This window comes from Manduca sexta, chromosome 15, assembly GCF_014839805.1.
Source record: "Manduca sexta isolate Smith_Timp_Sample1 chromosome 15, JHU_Msex_v1.0, whole genome shotgun sequence".
Taxonomy (NCBI): domain Eukaryota; kingdom Metazoa; phylum Arthropoda; class Insecta; order Lepidoptera; family Sphingidae; genus Manduca; species Manduca sexta.
This window is the reverse complement of record NC_051129.1, coordinates 2224318-2250205: the sequence shown is the minus strand read 5'-3', so window position 1 is coordinate 2250205 and position 25888 is coordinate 2224318. Positions and strand designations below refer to the sequence as shown.

At 39.0% G+C, this 25888-nt stretch overlaps 1 protein-coding gene across 3 annotated transcripts in view; it reads left to right on the top strand.

Moving 5' to 3' along the window:
• LOC115445180 (calcium-transporting ATPase type 2C member 1) overlaps nucleotides 1-25888 on the top strand; it is a 59142-nt gene that overhangs the window by 30672 nt on the left and 2582 nt on the right. For all 3 annotated transcript variants that reach the window (XM_037438814.1, XM_037438813.1, XM_037438815.1), the window contains exons 3-16: nucleotides 3455-3620; nucleotides 13086-13242; nucleotides 14492-14750; nucleotides 15130-15367; nucleotides 17668-17799; nucleotides 18157-18323; nucleotides 18976-19121; nucleotides 21191-21393; nucleotides 21869-22048; nucleotides 23026-23123; nucleotides 23333-23420; nucleotides 23657-23786; nucleotides 24451-24620; nucleotides 25602-25765. In XM_037438814.1, the coding sequence (XP_037294711.1) occupies nucleotides 3455-3620; nucleotides 13086-13242; nucleotides 14492-14750; nucleotides 15130-15367; nucleotides 17668-17799; nucleotides 18157-18323; nucleotides 18976-19121; nucleotides 21191-21393; nucleotides 21869-22048; nucleotides 23026-23123; nucleotides 23333-23420; nucleotides 23657-23786; nucleotides 24451-24620; nucleotides 25602-25765 (2298 nt within the window). The remainder of the gene's footprint in view (nucleotides 1-3454; nucleotides 3621-13085; nucleotides 13243-14491; nucleotides 14751-15129; nucleotides 15368-17667; nucleotides 17800-18156; nucleotides 18324-18975; nucleotides 19122-21190; nucleotides 21394-21868; nucleotides 22049-23025; nucleotides 23124-23332; nucleotides 23421-23656; nucleotides 23787-24450; nucleotides 24621-25601; nucleotides 25766-25888) is intronic.

The following is a 25888-nucleotide window of genomic DNA, read 5'->3' as shown; positions in this document are numbered from 1 at the left end:
TAATACAGGTGTTTTAAAGAAATATGTAACGAGATAATAGGTCTATGGTAATGTTATTTTTATGAAAGTAGGTTAATTTATGTAGTTCTCTTGTGTGTAGATTTTGAAGCAAGGTCGGATAACCGTGGAAAATTTTTGGAAGACCGTGGAAAAGCACTAATTATAATATTGTTTAAAAAAACGAAATCATTTGTATTTGAAATGTTTTTAAATGAGATACGTGTTCATGCGTTACGTATTACTAATTTTGAATAAGGAGATGTTTGGATATTTGTAGATGAAGTAGAAACTGATGTACGGATGTGGATGATATTTAGTTCATTGTCTTATAAAAAACTGTTTGTCTATCCCCTTTATTCATAGACGTTATTTATCTAAGGACGGAGCATTGCTGTGATAACAAGTCTGTTTCTCCGCTTCGTTTATCTGACGGCTTGCTCTTTGGTCAGCTTTGTTTATCTGACAGCCAACTAAATTCAAGTTGTATCTCAATATTAGCCAATTACAACGGCCCTATGTTTACGCACTGCGAAGGTTGCCATGCCGTCAGAACTGAGAATCAGACTTGTTATCACAGCAATGCTTCGTCCTTAGATAAATAACGTCTATGAATAAGGGGGTATGAATATATATCCCTTTTAAATTACGTTACCCCGTGTCGTGAGTTTTAAAGGTAGTAAAATCTTTTTAACCAAAACATCGTAGGACTTGCTGCTGTATTAGTGTGTATTTAATAATTAAGCTTAAGGGTAGGCTAGTTACGGGTCAAATATCGGACCTCCTCCTCCCTCGACACCTTAAGTGATAGTAACACAAACAAGATAATTTGTAAAAAATTATCCCGACTTTGTAAATCATAAGGAAAAGACAATAATAATAATTAAGCTTTCGATTTAAGTGCCTTCAAAAGAGAATCTATCTCATCTTCAATTGCGCTTTTTTGTTTGCCGTATCTATAAAAAAACAGAGTTGCGTTGCTTTGATTATTTAATGCAAGCATTTCAACAAAAAACTGCATTGCGGTTTATAAACATTACAGATCTAAAAACGTAAGAGGTACTGTCTGGAATGTTGCCATTTTGTATTTAAATTTGTATTATCAGAATCCTACACGCTTGGGAATAAACAACTTGATCTAAATAATTGGATTTGTGTCACAATGGTTTTCGTGATGATTGTCTGCACTGAAGGACGAGACGAGTAATTAGCTCGTCTAATGCGTGTGCACGTCACTGGCCCGCACATAAATAGCATCATAATGCAGAAGAATTGCAAGACACTGCAGTGTGGTCGTTATCGTTTCATAAGATATGCCTGTATTCACAAACGTTACTAAACTAAGTTTAGATTCCTTAAAATGTCTTAAATTGTTACTCATAAGCCGATGTCTTTTAATTTTGATGTTTTTTTATATAATAATAATATCAGCCCTGTATTATATACTTGCCCACTGCTGAGCACGGGCCTCCTCTACTACTGAGAGGGATTAGGCCTTAGTCCACCACGCTGGCCTAGTGCGGATTGGTAGACTTCACACACCTTCGAAATTCCTATAGAGAACTTCTCAGATGTGCAGGTGTCCTCACGATGTTTTCCTTCACCGTTAAATCGAACGATATCATTACAAAGAATACACACATGATTTTTTAGAATAGTCAGAGGTGTGTGCCCTTGGGATTTGAACCTGCGGACATTCGTCTCGGCAGTCCGTTCCACACCCAACTAGGCTATCACCGCTTTTTTTTTATATACTAACAGTAAATTGACCCCCCAGTAGGAGATGATACGTGGAATGGGGTCCCCATAGTATCGACTGACGAGAGGTGATTACCTCTCGTTGTTACATTATGCCGGCCTGCTTGAAACCAGATATACACAAGCTGATCCCGGAACGCGAAACACTTCGTGAGCCACTATGGACTTTATACCTAGTGTAGGGAGGCGCTATTCAGCAAACTTCCGCAAGCGATTTTGACCAGTTAAACAATCACGGCCAGCTAGCTTCTGAAAAATTTTGAAGTTTGTAGTACTTGCGGCGAGTCCCCTGTGTATAGAATTATTGAAATATTGCCGCTAGTATATATTGCTGCGAGAATATCGTATTTTAAACTTAGCATAATATAGTGTAAGAAACCATAATCAGTTATTATTGATTGTTATGACGCTTATTATCAAATGTGGATGAACGGGGTTACAATCTACCAGCATTACAGTACTATTACTATTCAATAACATTGATATAAGGCTAATTTGATATGAACATCGATACCACCTTTCAATTCATATCCTTGGACCCAGTTCGTCACATATCGAATCAATTGTGCCTTAATTATCGGTGTGAGATGTAATCGATGCGACTTGATCGATTTATCGCTGTTTATACCGAATTCGATTGGACATTTGAATGCTCATGCTAGAGACTTGAATATTCAGGAACCGTGTTTTACAATTTTATATTGCGACTATTAAAATTGTAATGAATTTTGTACTGAGATAGCAGTGCGTTACCTGATGATTGTGGTTTTTATGGTTTAGACCGGCAAATTTGATGATTTTTCCATTTCAAAAGCCCAGCCATGGACTACTCGGTTAACAAAAGCGTGCTACTCCTGAACTTTGTCTGTCTGTGTAGGTATCTTTAGTCTAAATCCGTTCAGCGGTTTCTGTATTTTTAACCGACTTCAAAAAAGGAGGAGGTTCTCAATTCGACTGTATGTTTTTTTGTGTGATTGTTACGCGATTACTCCGCCATTTGTGGACCGATTTTCAAAATTCTTTTTTTGATCGAAAAGAGTTACTTCTGAAGTGGTCCCATACTTACCAAGTCAGGATCTGATGATTGGATCCTGGAGAAATCGAGGGCAACCCTAAAATTTCATAGGCCCTCACATCGTTTTTCGCAAATTTTATAAAGTAATTATATTTATAATATTAGCGATAGACGTTGAAGCCGAGATTCTCGTCAATTATTATAAACTAGTACGGTCGTTTAACAAAGCATAAACAATGTTATAATGCTCTGTTATTACGTCGTCTGAACCTCGTTTTATAAATGATATATTATTGTTCAGATTACTAAAATACAGAAAAACGTCCTCATTGTAAGTGTAGTACATTCTAGAATTAAAATAACAGTTGTATTTGTATGATCTTATTTCGCAAGACCTTGCTTTGTGAACTACATGAAGTTCAGGGAACAAAAATTATTTAGTTTACAACAAAGTCCATGTAAAAATGGCTAGTATTTATTTGCCATACGATCGGTGAAGGTGGTTCAAATTGATTTCGAAATAAGCCAAATTATAATCAATGACAAATTTATAATTTTGTTTAAATTGTGTACAATATATTCAAATCTATTGCATAAAAACTACGTTGTTATTTGATCTAGTAGCTTCTCTTAATTAAAATATATTACCTTGGCTTGACTTAATAAAAAATATGTATTGATTAGGTGGCAGAGCGTCTGAACGTGGACGTGCGGCGGGGGCTGTCATGGCGCGAGGCTAACGACCGCATGAACTTCGTCGGGCCCAATGAGTTCCAGGTCAAGGAGGAGGACCCGCTCTGGAAGAAGTACATCGAGCAGTTTCAGAACCCGCTCATACTTCTGCTGTTAGGTGAGTGGCTGAGGTTTGGTTTTTATTCTGGCACGGCAAGGACTTTGCACCTTATGTCAAATGAAGTAAAACCTAAATTGTCGTCTGGCACTTAATTTGCGCTGAAGGTATACAGGTCGTGATTACCTAAACATGAAGATGCGCATTACCTAAATAGAGGTGATGTTCTCCGTGGTGGAATTGTAGCCAACGTCATTATAACCCTCTCTCTTAATCTTACTCTTTAACCCATCAACTAGGTAATAGGTTTATTGGAGAAGAATATTCCTGGGGCAAGAAGCTATAGCACTCAGAAATAATGTACTATTGTGAAAGAATTCGGAATCAAAGCAGAATTTCCACGTATTCTCACTTAAATAAACAATTTCAGATCTATATAATATTATGGTTTAAGACATTTATTTCTCCACAAGAATTATTACACTTATAGAAATACAATATAATTACTTACTGCCAGAAACCACAGAACGCGTCTGCGAGAGGTTGATAGTACTAAATATAATATTTTGTACTTGAAATATATACATTGACTTAATGTTATTATAATAGGTATATGTATGTATGTATATATGTATGTTTTACTATGCTGTCGAATTAAACACACGAAGTTGATGGACATAATTTTAACGTAATTAGTATTTATATATATACCTATATATTACCTATGTAGATAATAATTTACTTTTTTCTATAATTAACCAATGAAATAAACAAGATTAACACCCCGGCCAATGGGTTCAAATGAAATGTTGTTAATGTAACAATATATTTGATATAATTTATTGTGCTACCGTGCGTGCGATTTGTTTCAAATCGAATCTGGATATTTTTGCATCTCGTATTTTTCAATCGATATTAATTGAGTGAATGAATGTAAATAAAAGAGAACGAATTGGATGGTTCACATTCTCGTTTATTCTGTAAGATATTTAGATGAATTTTGTTTATAGAATTAGTTATTTTAGTTCAGCGTGGATTAAATATTAAGTGAAATAACAGAGTGATGTTAGCTTTCATTACGTGCGTGTTTGCTATTCAATCACTTGTAAGGATATCTGGAATACTTCCATTAACGAATACTAGACACATCCAAGAAAATAAAGTATAAAAAGGTACTGTGTTTTAGAGTGACTTAGCTCAATCATTGTCCAAATAGCACAAAAATATCTGATTAGATCCAAAAATTCAAGTCGACTACATAAGTTTGTGTCATTACTAACAACATTTTTACTGAAACTAACTAGTTAAATTATTTTAGATAAAGAAAGAAAAAAGAACGCAAATAAACGTAACGAGTTAAGTGATTGGAAGTTTTGTATTTGTCCAGTTATTTTTGTAGCAGACAATACACCTTGTGACTCAAATATTCACGCCCTAATATTTTTTTTATTGTAATCGTTTCACAGATTTCCATTTCAAATGCGTGACAATTGCAAGCGTGACTATCGCGTTGTTATAAATACGTATAGCATCACGCCTTTTCCCCTCTTCAGGGGTAGGCAGAGTTGAAATCGTATTTCGCCAGCTATGTGAGGTCATATGTTGTAAAGGCGAGTTTACTATTTTTCTTAATGGTATTAACTAATAAAAATATCATGCTGATTTGTATTGATGGTAAAAGATGGACTAGTTTACATTGTTACTTAATAATTACTTACATAGAATATTATTATAACTTAGTCGCTTTTATACACACTACAGTAATAGTTACGCTTTTTTATTTAAAAGGGTAGACAGGGATTCGCTTTTTTAGAAGCTATCTATTCAAAGTTTAGAATACATACACGTTTAAAAAATGCTACTACATATTCCGCAATATCATATCTTTATGTTGGTTAATTCAATGTTTTTATAACTTTGATGTTATTTCATTAATTGCATAATAAAAATACAACCAAATTTTGTTGATTCTGTTGCATCTCCCTCAAAAGGTACATATTATTTTAATTTGCAACCAAAACTATTAGATAGACAATTTAACAAAGTATATTTAGGTAGTTATTTTTTTTAAATAAGGTTAATTTTTTTTTTAAAGAACTAATTTGTAAATCTTAGCATATTATCACGCGTAATTCATGCTCCGCCAAATATAGAACGAATTGATCAAGGCCGTTGCCCGTAGAGGGATTCTTAAAATCCCGTAAAATGATGTACTGGAACTTGTTCACATATCTACAATCTGAATCAGAAGTGAATCAGGTTCAGCAACCCGAAATATGTACTTAATATCCGTTTGCAAGAGTCGGGAATCGAACGCTGCCACAAAACACGAGCGATGTAGGGAGTCATTATTTTATGTCGTGAAGTTATCAATCGTTTTTTTACAGCATTCTATAGTCGATAAGTTTTTAAAGTAATACTTTGTTTTCTCAGCGATGAATGTAACTGCTGCATGAATTTGGATGAAATTTGACATACAGATAGAAGATGTCTGGGATAAACATATACTTACTCCCTTATACATAGACGTTATTTATCTAAATACGGAGCATTGCTGTGATAACAAGTCTATTTCTCCGCTTCGTTAACTGACGGCTTGCTGTTTGTTCAGCATTGTTTATCTGACAGCCAACTAGATTCAAGTTGTATCTCAATTTTAGGTAATCACAACGGCCCTATGCCTACGCACTGCGAAGGTTGCCATGCCGTCAGCACTGAGAAACAGACTTGTTATCACAGCAATGCTTCTTCCTTAGATAAATAACGTCTATGAATAAGGGGGACAGGTTGCATTTTGTCGCAGAAATATGTAAATGTGATTTTTATTCATGAAACGAATTAACCCGGGAGAAGCTGCTAAAAAATCCCAGTTTATAACATATTTCACGAATTTTATAGTGAAAAATATGGCACCGCGAAAGCCGTTGTAAATGTCGACCTCTCACACATTTCTCATAACCGAAATGAGTAATAAAATGTACCGTAATTACCACTTTCAATCATATACTACCAGTTATATGCTTTCCAACGGGTCGTTGACCCGGGTTGTATTCGAATACTGATATATCTACAGCCTTCGAGTGGTTATCTAGACCCGCCGCTGACGCCTGTGCGAAATGCCTCACGTTGAATTGTTAATTACTATGAGTGTTAAGTTGTAAGTTATAAGCGATGTTGAGTAAATTTCAGTTCCCTAGCAGCTACAAAGCCCTATTTGCCAATAAATTAAAAATATAAATCTTTGTGTACTTTCTCATACAAATGCGCAAGCTGGAAGCTGGAAGCGCATAAAATAAGTAGTCTGCACAGGGCTCGATGTCTCCCTGATAAATATTTGCGCTAACACATAACTAGCCTATATCATAATGTGGTTAATCTCATGTATGTCTCCTTGACAGGAAACACAGTAATGACTATTTCAGTCTCCAAGCAGAAGTGTGCAACCACTGTAGTAGTCCGGTTTGAGGGATATTGTAAAACAGCTTAATTACTAGGCATTATGAGACTTAACTTTTTTTAAGGAGATGGGTTCAGTTCGATGCTGCAAATTTATTATTAGTTCAAAGCTTGGGTGGTGTTGTTACTGTTTGCCAGGTGCTAACATTAGGTTTCAGACGTCTCTTCATTAATTTGTATAAGAAATATGCCAGGAAAAAATGATGTAGATATCTAAAAGCATACGTTAGTTTGAGACATGATTCTCATTAAATTATTATGACCTGATGAATAATCCTTCTTTTCATCACTAGTTTGGAAAACTAAGCAGCCCTTAGAGTATCGTCTATTATTTCCGCTCATTTACAAACCCTTACGGCCAATGACAAAAAAACACATAGCATCCGCTAACCGCTTCTCACTTGGCCACGTGCAGTAATTCACGTGGAAACGAGTTCCAAAGGATATGAGCACTGGATAGTGTTTTTATGTTCAATTTGACGTACCTACGTACCTAACTATGTATATAGAGTCGCGGAGTTTTTGTACCGCACGCTATTTATATCTATCCACTAAAGATATTATTGGAAATGAAACATAATGTCGGCCATGGATCTTAACAGAGCGATGTTTGTTTACTTACACACTTTAGATTTATGAACGGAATATTTTTATACAAAAATTTAATATAGCATTTAATGTTAGTATATGTTTAGAAGTATAAAAGGAAGTTTTAAAACCAAAACCAACATCAAGCCTCACTATCACGGGGATTATCTTCGAAGTGGTGGAGATGCAACCAAGGCAACCACTTTTTGCAGATATGCACGGGAAGAGGGTCTACTTTGAAGAACGAACGTCGAAACGTCGGTCCGAAACGAAGAAACGACGAACTTCGGATTTAACTTTACTACCAAATTACTTCGGATCCGTCAATGTTCTGTAGCTTACCTTAGTAATATAATAATATCAAGCAAACGAGGAAATGTCAACCTAATGTAAAAATATTTGCGTAACTAACAGTCAAATGGTGGTCGTATTTTTAATGGAATGGTATTTGTTATTTTGTTTGACAGGAAAGTAATTTGGGATTACATGTTCTTCGAATCTGTGAGTGGGGTTTATTTAACCTCCATATATATCGCTATATAAATAGTTTGGCTTTGAAACGATGATAAAACGACGGGATAACAAAATTTTTGAAAACGTATTTGGAGTAAATATTTTATTTGAACGGTCTGGTTTTTTTTTTTTTTTGTAGAACTCTATTTTTCTATAGCATAGACGAAAGCGGCGATAGCCTAATTTGGAATGATACGTTCTGTCGAGATAAAGCTCTGTAGGTTTAAATTAAGGCACACACTCGTGATTGTTCAAAGTTCCTTGTATTTGTACATACTTTATCAATTACAGCTTGATTTAACTGTTAAGGAAAATATTGTGAGGAAACTACGTGCTTCATGTAAAGTTTTGGAAGGTTCAGATCAGGAGCCCACACCAGATCAGCGTGGTAGACTAAATCCTCTTAGTAGTAGAGGAAGCTAGTGCCTATCCCTTGTTCAATATATATCTAATGCAGGACCAGTATAACTATTTTTTTTGCAAAGCATAAAAAGCATCAATCTTTATTAGTTTTGTTTCATAAACAATTAATTAATTCTTGAAAAAACGCGCCCGGAAACCGACACATGTTTCACTGTTTGCTCACATCTGTGTATTATAAATAAATCTTTAATTTAGACGAACGTCTGAAGCCCGCCTTAGGGAGAAAGAAAGCGAAAGTTGTTCAAAGCGAAATTCTATTATTACAGCGGTTGATTCTTCCTTGAAAAGAAAAATGACTACAGTATTAATTGCTAAGATTTAGGACAGCGGTGATGGACTATAAATTATGTAAGCGGTATTTGATCCTGTACCTAACTGTGAGCTTCACTGTAATTTTATTTTTTCCTTAATTTTGTCGTGATCAGTACACTAAAATAAGGTCTCTCGTATACAAAAAATCAAATCCATGTAGGAAGGTACCATAGCCTGCACTACCGCTAAACATCAGCGTGTTAGCACCTAAACAAGACTGTTTTCCAGTTGGATTCTAATAGTCAATATTATTATTGAACACTTAAACTTCACGCCAAATGCCTCACGTTGAGAAAAGATGTTATAATAACGTTTTTTTTTTCTACAAAACTAAGTGTTTATTCATAGTTTTGTGAGGTGAGTGATAAGAAAACGACCCGCTTATTAATCATTCAGTTGTTTAAAATCGCTATTTGAGTAAATGCATTCAGCTGTCGACTCTGAAAGCTTTCGCGTTCGACCGAATACAGTTAATGTAGGTTTAAAAATAAACCATATTCTAATGTTTCGGTGTCGATATCATATTCTGGAAATTCCTTTCACTCATCAGCTATAACACTCTCTCTTATATTATTTTTCAAAACACTTATTTGTATTAATTTTGATATGTCAGTATAAATAAAATATATATGCATGACGCAGTGAAATTCGCACAAGTTAAATACATTTTTGCCATTGCGACGCGGGTTGATGTTCGCGATACTTGTGGTTTTACGCGAACTGCTCTTCAGTCTATACATATTCATGTACATAATGTAGTGATGCACATAATGGTGTCGCATTCGCTTTCGCTATTACTTTAAGTTTATAGCTTGGCGGTGGATTTTAGAAAAATACATTGGTCTATTTACTCGTTATATCTATACTAATCTATACCAGAAGAATTTGTTTGTTTGTTTGAACGTGCTCAGGAACTACTTATTTCGATTGTTTTTACGAATAATAAGCTACATTACTGCTGATTGTTTAGGCCACTTTTTATTCAGGAAAAATATAAAGCGGGACTTTAAAAACGCGGGCGGAGCTGTTAGCAAAAATTAGTAATTTATATGTGTGTAATATATAATGTCTATAATGACTCTTTCTCTATTCAATCTTTGATATACTCAATTTATTGAGTGAATTGACCATTCGCGCATCAACGTTTCCGCATCAATCAATTTCGCATTCGCCAACGCCAAAAGCGAAAATCAAACTCGTTACGTCACTGCGCAGACGCCGTAAAAAACTTTGCGCAAATAAAACGCACGCACGTATCGTGTTGTGTACTTGGTCTAGGCACAATCTGGTTTTTGCTGCAAACTCCAGGTCATTGTCACGGTTGCTTTACTCGGCATTGTAGCCTTTTTTATATTTTTAGGGTTCTGTACCTTATATATTTCAAAAGGAACCCTTATAGAAACACTTTGTTGTCAAGACACTTTTCTCAGGAACGCGTGGAGGTATCAAGTTAAAATTTATATCAAATACTCGTGTATACAATATCTTCCTGTTGTGAAAAAATCAAGCTTGTAAGTCAACGTGATCAAAATATACGACTTTTTTACATCGCATAGATTTGCATATTTTGCGATTTTACGAAAGAATCAAAACCTAAAAGGTACCTTTAGTTAACCGATTACCACAATTTTGCAAGAAGCAATATCTTATAGGCCACGTGCAGGAAAAAGTCTTAAAAACCTTAAATAAGTACTTGACATAAAAAAAAGGTTGTCTGTACAGAATCCGCGGTGCGCGAGTCCACCTCATACTTGTTTTTTGACTTCGAAGTTTCTAGACATGTATTATAATGCAATGGTTACGAGTACTAATGCCATGTTTTTCAAAGCAACAAATAATTGGCGGTATATTGTTAAACGTGTAGCTGAGTGGTTCTAGAATGTATTTTTTATATCACTGAAAAAAATCGACGTTTGTTGATAAGCGATCACCACGACTTTGCCATAATGAATAGCAGCATCGCCTAGAATTTATGGAATGGCACTTGTGTTCTTCATTCTGCTTGATTACGTTTCTCAGGCAGCATGTTCACTGGTGCATGGCCGCCAAAAATAAACACAAATATACTTCAACAGTGATAGCCTAATTTTGTGTGGAACGGACTGCCGATACGAATGTTCGCAGGTTCGAATCCCAAGAGCACACATTTCTAAATGTTCTAAAATGATGTGTGTGTTCTTTGTGAATTATCAATTGCTTTAACGGTGAAAGAAAACATCGTGGAGAAACCTGCATACCTGAGAAATTGTCTATAGGAATTTTGAAGGTGTGTGAAGTCTACCAATCCGCACTAGGTCAGCTCGGTGGACTAAGGCCTAATCCCTCTTAGTAGTAGAGGAGGCCCAGCAGTGTGACAGTATATGGCCAGCGTGGTCGACTAAAATCCTTCTCAGTAATAAAGAAGGCCCGTGCCCAGCAGTGTGACAGTATTTACTACAGGGCTGACATTATTATACTCAAACAGACTTACGTAAACGAGAGATCTACGCATCGGACCTCAATTTGTAATGGATCAATCACGACATGAAGGTTTACCTAAACAAGAAAAAAAGCGTATGTTTTTTTTAGTCATTACACGCACGTTTTGCAAGTCGTGTTAACATTCTATGCGAGTATTGACTGTAGCTACCTTTCATTATTTTCCGGCAACCCGCTAGCTACATTGCCAAGGTCGTAGTTATATTATGCAAATAAATAAATAGGTAATAATTTTTGGATGGTGTTTTTTTTCTATGCTTAAGTCTATGGGTAAAGAGCGTTTTTAAAATGTTTTAGTTGTGAAGACGGCTTTTTTGGTACATAAAGTTATATACTTATAGTATTGTTATTGATCGCACAAGTAAGGCATTTGAATTCCACCTGCGTTAGCGGAAAATCGATTTGCGAATGTTAGTTGTTTTTGTAATTGATTGTTCTTCTACAGTACATTACTTTTAAATATTTATATATTTTTTTATTACATATTATAAAATAAAATTCAAATTTAAACACTCCCGAACGGATTGCGATTAAAACTCGCTCCGTCCGGTGTTTGTCAAAACTTAAACATTATAACAAAATCGATACGGTCAGTAACATCGTACGTAGTCAATCAAGATATAACTATAATAAACTAACTCCCATACTAAATTTACATACATTGCGCGCAAAGAGCAACAAACACTAATGTTTCGTAAAACATCGACGGCAATGTTTAAATCGCCATTGTTAATTATTAATACACGCACACGATCTGAGTTTACACGGGTATATGAAAACAATTCGATATTTCACACTTATTGTTATCGATGTTTCATATCGATCGATATTGATATTTAGGTAAAAGTGATTTTAGTAGATCTGAAGTCCAAATAGAATGTTGACCTAGTCCTTCGATGTATGTTAGAATGAGGGTGCTTATTCATCAGATATGTGCAAGCGAGCTAAGCGATGCGTTAGTAGTCTTTAATAGTATTATAATTTCTCAACCTATTTTAGCGCAATTCAGGTAAGTAAATACTATAAAATCTCACAATGTTGGACAGTTCCTCAACCGTGATGCCAACGCATACACCTAATTAATGTGTTGCCATTCAACAATACAGAAAAATGTTTAAACAGGAATAACAATTCCTAGTTTTTGGTCCTATAATAAGATATTTAAGATAGTAACTTAACAAAGCTGTCGAAATAGTGTGTTTCACCTCTGCATACTCCTTAAAGGAAAAAGGCGTGATGCTATAATATGTTAACACTTGCTAGAATCATGAATGGTTGCAGGAGTAACAAGTTATGAGGAAATGCATTATGCAATCATCTCGGGTAATAAGCCATAACGTTACGTCAAACACATTGTGATTGCACTAATTGGACTTATTCCCAGTCTGTCTGCATCTTAACAGTATTCTATTGTTTATACTTTTGAAACTGGAATAGTAACTGCTTCCTTAATAAATAGACTTTATCTCGTCTTAAATAAGGACTAAAATAAGACCAATGAACAATTAAATATCTATAAATTACTTTTTAAAATTAGTTTTATAAAGGACTCATACAGTAGAGTTATTTTAATCAAAGCTTTAAATAGTAATTGTATTCCATTTTTAATTTCCATAACTCCACCCCACTACGCCTCTTTTGTAATCTAGAAGTTTCCATGGAGTTATGTGCCGCGGTTAAAACTGAATCTATGTTAGTCTATTGCACTACCGAGCATAATCTAAACCTCAAAATAACGTTCCCCGTTGTCTCCAGGTTCGGCGGTAGTCAGCGTGTGCATGCGACAGTTTGACGATGCGATATCGATCACTGTGGCCATCATTATAGTGGTGACGGTCGCCTTCGTCCAAGAGTACAGGTCCGAGAAATCGCTTGAAGAGCTGAACAAACTGGTGCCGCCGACATGCAACTGGTGAGTGGTAATTTTTATAATAGAGTGAAGGCAAATGGACAAGTGAATCTCCTGATAGTAAGTATTGGGAGTGTGCGTGAATGTAAAGAAAGAAAGAATGGCGTCCAGAAAGAGTATCGATTGGCTAGAGATAATTTACTCCGAATGATAATCGACAGTATACTGGATAAGGATTAGAGACCAAATTTTTCAACACACCTAATTTCATGACGTACCAGAGTTATAACCCTGGGTTGATTTATATAAGTCTTAGGCGGCTTGACAATGTGCTTCGAAACATACAGAATTGTTCTATTAACAAGAACATCTTGACGACTGCCTCGGTGGCGTAGTTGTATTGCATGCCCGGTACAATAGCGCTCTGAGGTCCTGGGTTCGAATCCCGGGTCGGGCAACGTGATACTTGGGTTTTTTCTGCTCAGTATCAGCCCGGAGTCTGGAATTTGTGCCCGATATGGCGATAGGCTCGCCCCCTATCACATCATGGGACGGAACATACTTGGCGAAAAGTGGGTGCCCTGGTTGCGCCTCTGCATACCCCTTCGGGGATAAATGCGTGAAGTTATGTATGTATGTATGTATCTTGATAACTATACTAGCATAACCTAAAAAATGAATCCAATGTCTGGTCGTTTCGAAACATTTTGATTAATTTTACAAAATGTATTTGACTTAGATCATACTGGTGTAAATACGCTTCAACGACGAACGCAACGTTATTAAACTTGGTTATTACCTGATAATTCCCTTGGCAAAATTGGACCTCGTTTGAAGCGCTCAGTTAAACTTGATCTTCGAGTTTAATCACCGAGCTAATTGGCGACTCGATGCTTTAATGAGAAAATGTTCTTGACGTTCTGACCTTTTGGTTATTATGTCGTCTTTGATGTAAATAGGGCTTAGGGTCGGTTGATGTAAATGAATTGTACACGTAACAATATTGGTATTATAAGGTTATGGGAAATGGTGTTTTGAAGTCACGCGAATGCGGTGTTGTTTGTTGTCTAATACAAATTATATATTATAACATAGTTCATGTTGAAATTATACCCATTCATGACCTAAAATCATTATTATTCAATCGTTCCAATTGAATTTTATATATAAATTCCAATAATATCTCCACACCTATAGCACATTCTCTTAAATACAAAAACAATTAGATTGTCAGATATGAAACAATCAAATTCCGTTCCTCCTTTCATGTGTTTAAAATTCCAAATTTCATTATTATTATTCTAAATTGTAGTGTACGCGAAGGCAGTCTGGAACATTTCCTAGCGCGCAACCTCGTTCCTGGCGACATCGTCCACTTGGACGTTGGAGACCGAGTCCCGGCAGACTTGAGACTTTACGACTCGACGGACCTCGCCATCGACGAGTCTTCGTTCACTGGCGAGACTGAGCCGGCTATGAAAAGCATCATGCCCAACAAAGCGGCAGCCGGGAGAGTTAATAAGGATAATATAGCGTTCATGGGCACTCTGGTTAGATGCGGTAATGCAAAGGTTAGTATATGATTTTTGTTATGTTTTGTACTATTGTATTTAGTCTCGTTTTCGGTGTAGGAATATGTGCTATCTTTGAGAGATGGAATGTTTACTGAATTAACTGATAACACTTTAGAATCTTTAGAATGTAGTTCATGAATTCCACGCGGACGTACTGCACGGAGTATAGTATATTTATGTATGTTCGTGAATCGACATGTTATCTTTTCCTTTGCTATTATGCTGTACATAATCAGTGCAAGTAATGTTAGCGTGTCTTCGTGTAATGCACGAAGTATACATTACTATTTATTAATCACACAAAATGATCTATTTAAGCCTCTAGAAACTATCAACCCGCAAAATCACCACCAACGATATATATTCTATCAAACAGGGCATTGTGGTATCGACCGGCGAGCGTTCAGAATTCGGCGACATATTCCGAATGATGCAAGCGGAGGAATCTCCGAAGACTCCGCTGCAGAAGTCGATGGACGCTCTCGGCGGGCAGCTGTCGTTGTACTCCTTCTGCATCATCGGGTTCATCATGGTGACTGGCTGGCTGCAGGGGAAGAATGTGCAGGAAATGTTCACGATAGGCGTCAGTCTCGCGGTCGCTGCTATACCTGAAGGTATGCTACCGCCGACTAGTGGGGTTGAAGTGTGAAGTATTTAATACTAGAATTGGCTCGCGGCTTCGCCCGCTGTATTATATTTTCACGGGATATAAGTAGCCTATAATCTTCCCAGAGTCTTAAACTATCTCCATACCGAATTTCATAAAAATCCGTTCAGTAGATTTTGAGAAAATCGGTAACATACAGACAGACAGAAAACGGGACTTTGTTCTATAACACCGGTCAACACGATTTTTGAGTCTGGCTCCTGAATATGAAATATTGGTTTCTCCTATGTTACAAATAAATAAAAAAATAACTGTTCCGATCAAAGTTTGCTTTTATAGAAACTAGAGCAATTTTACTGAGTTTCAAGAAACACATACAATTTTTTATACTTTCTCTGTAATTTTATTTAAAATTACGATAAAGAACGATTTTATTGAACATCAAAGTCTTTTTTATACAAGAATTATGACTAATAATAGCAAACAAATAGAAAATAACAAAAAATCATGTTCAAAAATGTTTTTTTTTAATGGATCTTTTATGTTTGTGTGCGTATTAATCCCCAAATGTAATCTCCCATCATACTCTCGTTGTACTGCCCTTGGTAACGTCGTTCAAAGTCCATCACATCTATGTAAAAACGTTCTCCCTGCTCCTATGAAAAGGCACCCATATTATCTTTAAATTTGTCCAGGTGAGCATGTAGCATATGGAGTTTATGGGATATTCTGCAGCCCATCAATTTAAAACTTTCAAGCATAGTTTCAATGAACTCTTCATAATTGTCGACACTGTGATTTCCAAAAAAACAATTGACTACTGCTTTCAGACGCTTCCAGGATTATTTTTCATGAGCAATACGGAATTTTGTGAAATCATCGCTGCTCAGTATTTGTTTTATTTGTGGTCCAACGAAAATACCAGTTTTAACTTTAGCTTCAGATAATTTGGGGAAAAAACTCTTTAAATATTCAATAGCTTCAGAATTATGATCTAGAGCTTACACAAATTGCTTCATTAGCCCTAACTTTATATGTAACGGTAGCATCAATATTTATTTAGGCTCTACTATTGGTTTCACTTTCACATTATATTTTCCAATTTGAATTTAACACAAGCACCGTGAGGCACCCATTTTTTATCTTGATTCCGTATTTTGAGGTTATAATAAGCCTCCTAGGCTTCGCAATGCTTCAAAATCGTTGCCAAAGCAAATTTTTTGCTTCTTACTTTAATAAATTCACCGCAAATAAAACAGAATTAATCAACATCCTGTTTACACTTTCTTGGTGGCATTTTCTAACCAAGTACGACATAAAAGTCGGTTGATACAACTCAAATATACTTTTTTTTAAATAGTAAAAGACTAGTAAACACTCACTACTGCCGTTCAGACATAATTCACAATTTGCAATTAAAATGATCAAAGTGCTACCGCCTATTGCTCATAAGAATCAATTAAAATCTTCAAAACGTACTTATCAACATAAATCAGACAAAAGCAAACTTTAAGAGTTAAAAATGGATATCTGAGTGTTTTTCGATGATTGGAATCAGAATTCAAGCATTAGAACAGAAACACAAAAAAAATTATTTTTTTTGTCGACTTGTGTAATGTGTATTTAAGTGCGGTGATTCGGACGCGTTCCTAATGGGTGCAGTTTCATTAGTAAATGTATAGCAAGTGGGTCAACGCGTTTGGATTCGATTTTTCGACGCTTGGAGTATAGAATTTGAACAAAATTTTGTCAAATACTCAGTGTTACTCGCGGCTTCGAGGTGTGAAAAGCCTTACTTGCTTTAAAACTCCCTAAATCACTGTAGCAATTTATAGTGCTACTTATACGTCGCCAGCGCAACCTATGTTAAAAAATCTAATTAAATGATTCAGTTATTTACATTAGGAGCAAATTCCCAGAATAAAAAATAGCTTATTTGGTAATTAAGGACACGGTCTATTTATGTGAAATTTTACCGAAACCCTTTCAGATGTTTTTGAGTTTACTTCTAATAAACCTGCGAACAAATATTTTATAAAGATTCGCATTTATAATATTAGTAAGATTATTGTAGGGTATTTTTAGCTGGTGGTAGAATATATTTTATATCCGCTCGGATAGCGACCACCGTATACAAGGTGTTAAAACCCGCCATAGTGGTCCACGTAAGTGTGTCGCGTTTCGGGAACAGCCTGTGTATATTCGGTCCCAACAGGCCGGCATCTCTCATCAGTCGACATTCACTTACTATCAAGTGCAATGGGGTCATTTTGCCGTACAAGTATAAAAAAAAATAAAAATCCTTAGGTCTCCCCATCGTGGTGACGGTTACGCTGGCGCTGGGAGTGATGCGGATGGCGAAACGCAACGCCATTGTGAAAAAACTACCCACAGTGGAAACGCTTGGCTGTGTCAACGTGATCTGCAGTGATAAGACAGGTGAGTGATTTCACGGCACTTTTTATCAGGCACGGATAACTTGAAGGGGCCTTAAGAGTCATTTTCCATTGAAAGATCTAAATATTTTTACAATTTTTTGTATTCGCGAGTAAATTTTGCTCGCGAATTCGCTCGGTTTAAAGACTGTGTCCTTCCTTCTAGATGAAATGAATGATTTACTCCGTACCCATTTTAATGAAAATTGGTTTACTTGTTTTGCTTTAAAAGTGTAACAGGGGCCGTTCAAGTATTACGTAACGTAATTTGGGGGGGAGGGGGGTCTTGTAAAATGTTACGATGCAATGTTTGGAAAGTTACTTTCGGAATTATAACAAATATGAATTTGCTCGTTGACAGGAACACTGACGAAAAACGAAATGACGGTGACGACGATATCGACTTCCGGCGGGCACATCGCCGAGGTGACCGGAACCGGGTACAACGCGCGCGGCGACGTGCAGCTCCGCGCGTACAAGGGGCGCGACCTCGACGTGGCGCGCATGGGCGTCAACAGCATGCTGGAGGTAACATGTTGTGATAGCTCTTGGGGTATTTGTCAAAACATTTGCGCCTTTCGGTCATAGCAATATCGACTTCGTGATGTACAAACTTGGTACTGGATTGATAAAAGAACGCCTATACGCGAAGTGTGGTATCACCATTACGAAAATAGTATGGTTAAAAGTTATTATTGTGACTTCTGCGACTGTAAGAATATGCAATTTGCAGCGTTGTAGAACCGTAAAATTTCGATGACAAATACCGGAAAATTCTGGTCATGGTTTTAAACTCCTTGAAAATTCCGGTTTTTAAATACCGGAAATAACCGGTTCTCAACACGGAAAAATTCCGGTTTCAAATCTCGTTAAATTCCGGTTATAGTTACCGGGAAATTCCGGTAACACATACCGGAAAATCCCGCTTAATCATACCGGAAAATACCGGTTTTCAATTACCGGAATATTCCGGTTACTCATACCGGAAAGTTCCGGTTTCCAACACTGAAAACTACAGTTTCAAATACCCGTAAATTCCGGTAACATACCGGAACCGGAAAATTCCGGTTACGGTTGCTGGAAAATTCCGGTTTCAAAAGCCGGAAAATTGCGGTAATTATAAAGTTCCCTTCATTATTATCACTGCGAATTTGTTAATAAAAAAATGTTTTTATGGCAGGTGGGCCTGCTGTGCAACAACGCGGTGATCCGCGACGACGTGCTGTACGGGCAGCCCACCGAGGGCGCGCTCGTGGCGTGCGCGCTCAAGTACGGGCTCGCCGACCTGCGCGACACCTACACCCGTCTGCACGAGATACCCTTCAGGTACAGTGTACAGTGTACAGTGTACACTCACACACAACGCGGTGATCCGCGACGACGTGCTGTACGGGCAGCCCACCGAGGGCGCGCTCGTGGCGTGCGCGCTCAAGTACGGGCTCGCCGACCTGCGCGACACCTACACCCGTCTGCACGAGATACCCTTCAGGTACAGTGTACAGTGTACAGTGTACACTCACACACAACGCGGTGATCCGCGACGACGTGCTGTACGGGCAGCCCACCGAGGGCGCGCTCGTGGCGTGCGCACTCAAGTACGGGCTCGCCGACCTGCGCGACACCTACACCCGTCTGCACAAGATACCCTTCAGGTACAGTGTACAGTGTACAGTGTACACTCACACACAACGCGGTGATCCGCGACGACGTGCTGTACGGGCAGCCCACCGAGGGCGCGCTCGTGGCGTGCGCGCTCAAGTACGGGCTCGCCGACCTGCGCGACACCTACACCCGTCTGCACGAGATACCCTTCAGGTACAGTGTACAGTGTACAGTGTACACTCACACACAACGCGGTGATCCGCGACGACGTGCTGTACGGGCAGCCCACCGAGGGCGCGCTCGTGGCGTGCGCGCTCAAGTACGGGCTCGCCGACCTGCGCGACACCTACACCCGTCTGCACGAGATACCCTTCAGGTACAGTGTACAGTGTACAGTGTACACTCACACACAACGCGGTGATCCGCGACGACGTGCTGTACGGGCAGCCCACCGAGGGCGCGCTCGTGGCGTGCGCGCTCAAGTACGGGCTCGCCGACCTGCGCGACACCTACACCCGTCTGCACGAGATACCCTTCAGGTACAGTGTACAGTGTACAGTGTACACTCACACACAACGCGGTGATCCGCGACGACGTGCTGTACGGGCAGCCCACCGAGGGCGCGCTCGTGGCGTGCGCGCTCAAGTACAGGCTCGCCGACCTGCGCGACACCTACACCCGTCTGCACGAGATACCCTTCAGGTACAGTGTACAGTGTACAGTGTACACTCACACACAACGCGGTGATCCGCGACGACGTGCTGTACGGGCAGCCCACCGAGGGCGCGCTCGTGGCGTGCGCGCTCAAGTACGGGCTCGCCGACCTGCGCGACACCTACACCCGTCTGCACGAGATACCCTTCAGGTACAGTGTACAGTGTACACTCACACACAACGCGGTGATCCGCGACGACGTGCTGTACGGGCAGCCCACCGAGGGCGCGCTCGTGGCGTGCGCACTCAAGTACGGGCTCGCCGACCTGCGCGACACCTACACCCGTCTGCACGAGATACCCTTCAGGTACAGTGTACAGTGTACAGTGTACACTCACACACAACGCGGTGATCCGCGACGACGTGCTGTACGGGCAGCCCACCGAGGGCGCGCTCGTGGCGTGCGCGCTCAAGTACGGGCTCGCCGACCTGCGCGACACCTACACCCGTCTGCACGAGATACCCTTCAGGTACAGTGTACAGTGTACACTCACACACAACGCGGTGATCCGCGACGACGTGCTGTACGGGCAGCCCACCGAGGGCGCGCTCGTGGCGTGCGCGCTCAAGTACGGGCTCGCCGACCTGCGCGACACCTACACCCGTCTGCACGAGATACCCTTCAGGTACAGTGTACAGTGTACAGTGTACACTCACACACAACGCGGTGATCCGCGACGACGTGCTGTACGGGCAGCCCACCGAGGGCGCGCTCGTGGCGTGCGCGCTCAAGTACGGGCTCGCCGACCTGCGCGACACCTACACCCGTCTGCACGAGATACCCTTCAGGTACAGTGTACAGTGTACAGTGTACACTCACACACAACGCGGTGATCCGCGACGACGTGCTGTACGGGCAGCCCACCGAGGGCGCGCTCGTGGCGTGCGCGCTCAAGTACGGGCTCGCCGACCTGCGCGACACCTACACCCGTCTGCACGAGATACCCTTCAGGTACAGTGTACAGTGTACAGTGTACACTCACACACAACGCGGTGATCCGCGACGACGTGCTGTACGGGCAGCCCACCGACAATTTTTAAACGTGTTTTTAATTCTACATTTATTAATTTTTTTGCAGTTCCGAAACAAAAATGATGGTCGTGAAGTGCGCTCCGAAGTTCTCCGACGGCAATCTGAAGGAGGAGTTCTTTGTAAAAGGCGCCATCGAGAAGGTCCTGCCGCTGTGCACGCAGTACATCGACAGCGCCGGCAACTACGCGCCCATGACCAAGGAGAAGCAGAATGACTTCTTGGCTGAGGCTTATAATATTGGACGCATGGGTGAGATATGTTTCAAGTTAAGGAATATGATGACCGTATAAATTTTAAGAAAATTGTTAATAGACAATTTTATATACAATTTTATATAAAATACACTATGGTAATAATCGTTGTGGGTATAATTTACTGTATGTTTTTTTTTATTTGATTCCGTTTGTAATGCTGTGTAGTACACTAGGCGTATTTGTCATTATTTTTATTTTTTGTATTTAAAGATGATATTGGATTATTTAAACAAGGCAAATCGATATCAGCAATAAACACTAAGTTTAGTCGACTCTTGACAAATTGTCGTTATAATGCATAAAATAATATTTTGTCTCCAAGCTACCAAATTTTCATTATTTGACAAAAGTTTGAAACTACATAAAGTGGTCTTTATGAAAGCTCGAGTATTATGAAAGTGAAGTTATCGTTTTGTTTAAACATGTGTATTGTAAGTTTGACGTGATGGAGTCGGTGTTGTGCGCTGCAGGGCTGCGCACGATCGCGCTGTGCCGCGGCGCGCGGCTGGAGGCGCTGGCGTACTGCGGCGCGTGCGGCGCGTGCGACCCGCCGCGCGCCGGCGTGCGCGCCGCCGTGAGCGCGCTGCGCCGCGCCGCCGTCGACGTCAAGATGCTCACCGGCGACGCGAGGCCCACCGCGCTCGCCATAGGTACCAGCAATGACGTTTTACTAATAGACGCGTCATATGAAATGAAATTAAATGATTTATTTGAATCTGTAAAATGTTATACATTATTTAGATTACGTCAATATTAACTCTACCACCAGTTCGAAAAGCAGTTTTCACCAGAGAAGAACGGGCAAGAAACTCTGGTGTTGCTCTTTTCAATCAGTTTAGGGTAAAGACTACAGTACATGATAAAGTGAAAAGAGAAAAAAAAAGTTTAGAGCAGTTCATTTATAGGCTCGTGAAATAAGGAATAAATTAATTTAAATTTTTATACGACTGCACAACCCTCTCAGGAATCATCAATCATACACTAACAAAATTGCACATTAAAGCATCGGTATGTTTGTAAACATAACAGCTACATGACATTACGGTGTGTCACGGGAATATAACCTTATAAATAAATAATAATAAAATATTAAAATAGCTTTATCTAATTCCACAATAATTAGATAGAATTGGTAAATTGGATATTTAAGGAAGGCTTTTATCCTGAGGGGGTCCACATATAACCTTATATACTACATAATATGGTTATTTTTCCGTGACACGCATAATGTCATGTAGCTGACATGTTTGCCGGAAAACATTCCGATGCTTTAATGGTCAAATATTCACAAACATACACACAATATTCTAGTCTTCAACTTAATTTATAATTACCCAAATCGACGATCCCTACGTAAAGTATCGTATGCAATACTTTACGTAGGAACCGTGGAATAAACATTGCTTGTTTAGTGTTAATTACCATGGTGATAGCACTTCGATACTTATTCTCCTAAATAAATGTAGTTCATTTTAATAAAGACCGTTTAAATATCGACAGTCCCTACGCAAAGTATTGAATCTGTAAAATGTAATTTTGCAGATTCGATACTATACGTAGGGACCGTCGAAATATAAAACACTCATTTCCATGTTACGTAAACATACAAGTTATTTTATAATTACAGCTCAAATGGTCGGATTGGAAGTGCTCCACTCGCAATCGCTGTCCGGAGAACAACTAGAAGCCATGTCAGACGACGAACTGGATAGAATAATTGACACGGTATGTGTTTACATAATGTAATAAGTGTGAGAGCAGTTATCGATACTAAAGGTTATCGATCTTTATTTGATATGCCATTAACCAGACTTGTGTCTGAAACATCTTTTTTAGAAACTACTGAAACATACATTTTATGAAGCTCAGTATAAGTCTTACGTTTACACGAATAATTTTTTCCAATGATTATAAATGTTCGATGTACTTCACAGGTAAGCGTCTTCTACAGGGTGACGCCAAAACACAAACTGACAATAGTGAAGTCGTTGCAAAGGCTCGGCAATATAGTTGGCATGACGGGTTAGTAATATATCAAAAATATTTATTATATAAATTAAGTGTCCCCGACATTATCGATAACGTGAGCAAACATCGATATGTTAAATCGAAGTTATTGACGGAAAGCATAAATTCCTTAATTTAAAACATTAGACCAACATTCCAACTAATATCGATAATTATTATTTTTGGGATAAAGTATCACTGCCGATTTCGATTGTAATCGATGTCCATACTTTATCGATTGTATGTTTTAGGTGACGGAGTCAATGACGGGGTGGCTCTAAAACGTGCCGATATCGGTATAGCTATGGGCAAGAACGGTACTGACGTTTGTAAAGAAGCGGCTGACATGATCCTCGTGGACGATGACTTCGCTACCATCATGTGAGTGATCAAAATATATAGAAGTTTTTATAAACATGTTACGAATAAATAGGGCGCCTGAGGTACAGTGATTTGGCCGGAACTATTCTTGTTCGGTTATACCGTACATATTTAGCACTTTTACATGCGTCAATTACTTATAGTATTGTAATAATTCGTTAGTTCACAATCATACCGCGTCCACGTCGCACATAGTATCATTTATTGTTATCACCATTTGTGAGCTCAATACGTCAGTCAAAAAGCAGTTTAAAGTGTTTTAATTAAATAAGTCAAATAGGTCTTCTGACAGCATCCAAACATCTTTTTTGGTCCTTCGAGCCGGATATGAACTAGCGACCTACGGTTCCGGCTCGAAGGACCAATTTCCTTTCCGTGAAGGTACCCTATCTATTAGTCTACGTGTTTTTACCTCACCAAAGATATTGACGCAAGTGTAATAAATTTTAACATTTTTTTCCTCCAAAACATCGTGAGGAAACTTGCACATCTGAGAAGTTCTCTATAGGAATTTCGAAGGCGTGTGAAGTCCACCAATCCGCACTAGGCCAGCGTGGTGGACTAAGGCCTAATCCCTCGCAGTAGTAGAGGAGGCCCGTGCTCAGCAGTGGGCAAGTATATAATACAGGGCTGATATTATTGTTATTATTATTTTTTCCTCCAGTGCGGCGATCGAGGAGGGCAAGTGCATCTTCTACAACATCCGCAACTTCGTCCGGTTCCAGCTGTCGACGTCGATCGCGGCGCTGTCGCTCATCGCCCTCGCCACGCTCATGGGCGTCCCCAACCCACTCAACGCCATGCAGATACTGTGGATCAACATCATCATGGACGGTAGTACCATGCACTTATCTGTATAAAGATGTGGATGACTCTGTGGTCATCTCCACATTGCGTTCCTAAATACCACATACCCATCTTCTTATAATAACACTATAAGTTACTTTACATTGCGTTACTATATGAAACCAAATACTCGTCGTCTTGAAATAACACTATAATAAGTTACTTTAACCGTAGCTGTAATAAAAGATTAGTTTTCGAACAAAATAAATACCAAAAATAATTTACGTGCCCCAATTGCAAGTATTTCTACTCTAAGAGAGTTCCTCGGAGCGGCAACGTCGTACTTATAGTCAGAATTCTACTTGAGTGTAGTTAGCCTGAATTTAGCCACGAGTCGTGTTGCATTCATGTGTCGACGTTTATAAACGTTTGAAGTTAGTCACGAGTGAATTGGTTTCGTCTGCGGATTTATTTTACTCTATTGAAATACTCTTTATTTATATAAAATAATTCAAGACCTAATTTTGGCATGGGGTTATATAAAAAAAAATATAATTGCATAAGTATTATTACTACACTACCATTAAACAGCCAATACCATTAAACATACAACATTAAACTTTTCCTACTTTGCCCGGACAGACTGTTTGTGAAACCATGATTATTTTTACCTAGAATTCTTTAGCCTTTACCTTGTTGAATATAGACCTAAATATAATTCAGTAGGTGCTAAGAATTTTTACCTACACAGTCTCTTAAAATTATAATGTTCCTCACTGGTGAATATAGACCTAAATAAAATTCAGTAGCTGCTAAGAATTTTTACCTAGACAGTCTCTTAAAATTATAATGTTCCTCACTGGTGAATATAGACCTAAATAAAATTCAGTAGCTGCTAAGAATTTTTACCTACACAGTCTCTTAAAATTATAATGTTCCTCACTGGTGAATATAGACCTAAATAAAATTCAGTAGCTGCTAAGAATTTTTACTTACACAGACTCTTAAAACTGTAATGTTCCTTCCCAGGTCCCCCCGCCCAGTCGCTGGGTGTGGAGCCGGTAGACCACGAGGTGGTCCGTCGCCGGCCCAGAGACACCTCGCGCCGCATCATATCCCGAGGGCTGCTGTTCAACGTACTGCTGTCCGCGGCTATCATCATCGCCGGCACCTTGTGGGTGTTTAATAGAGAGGTGAGCCGAATATCGATATGTATTATATCATTTACCTTGACAGTAACCTGTCAGTCACAGAAATGGCTCATAGATGTATTGAAATCGATTGTTAAATTGATTAAATCTGTATAACATCGCATT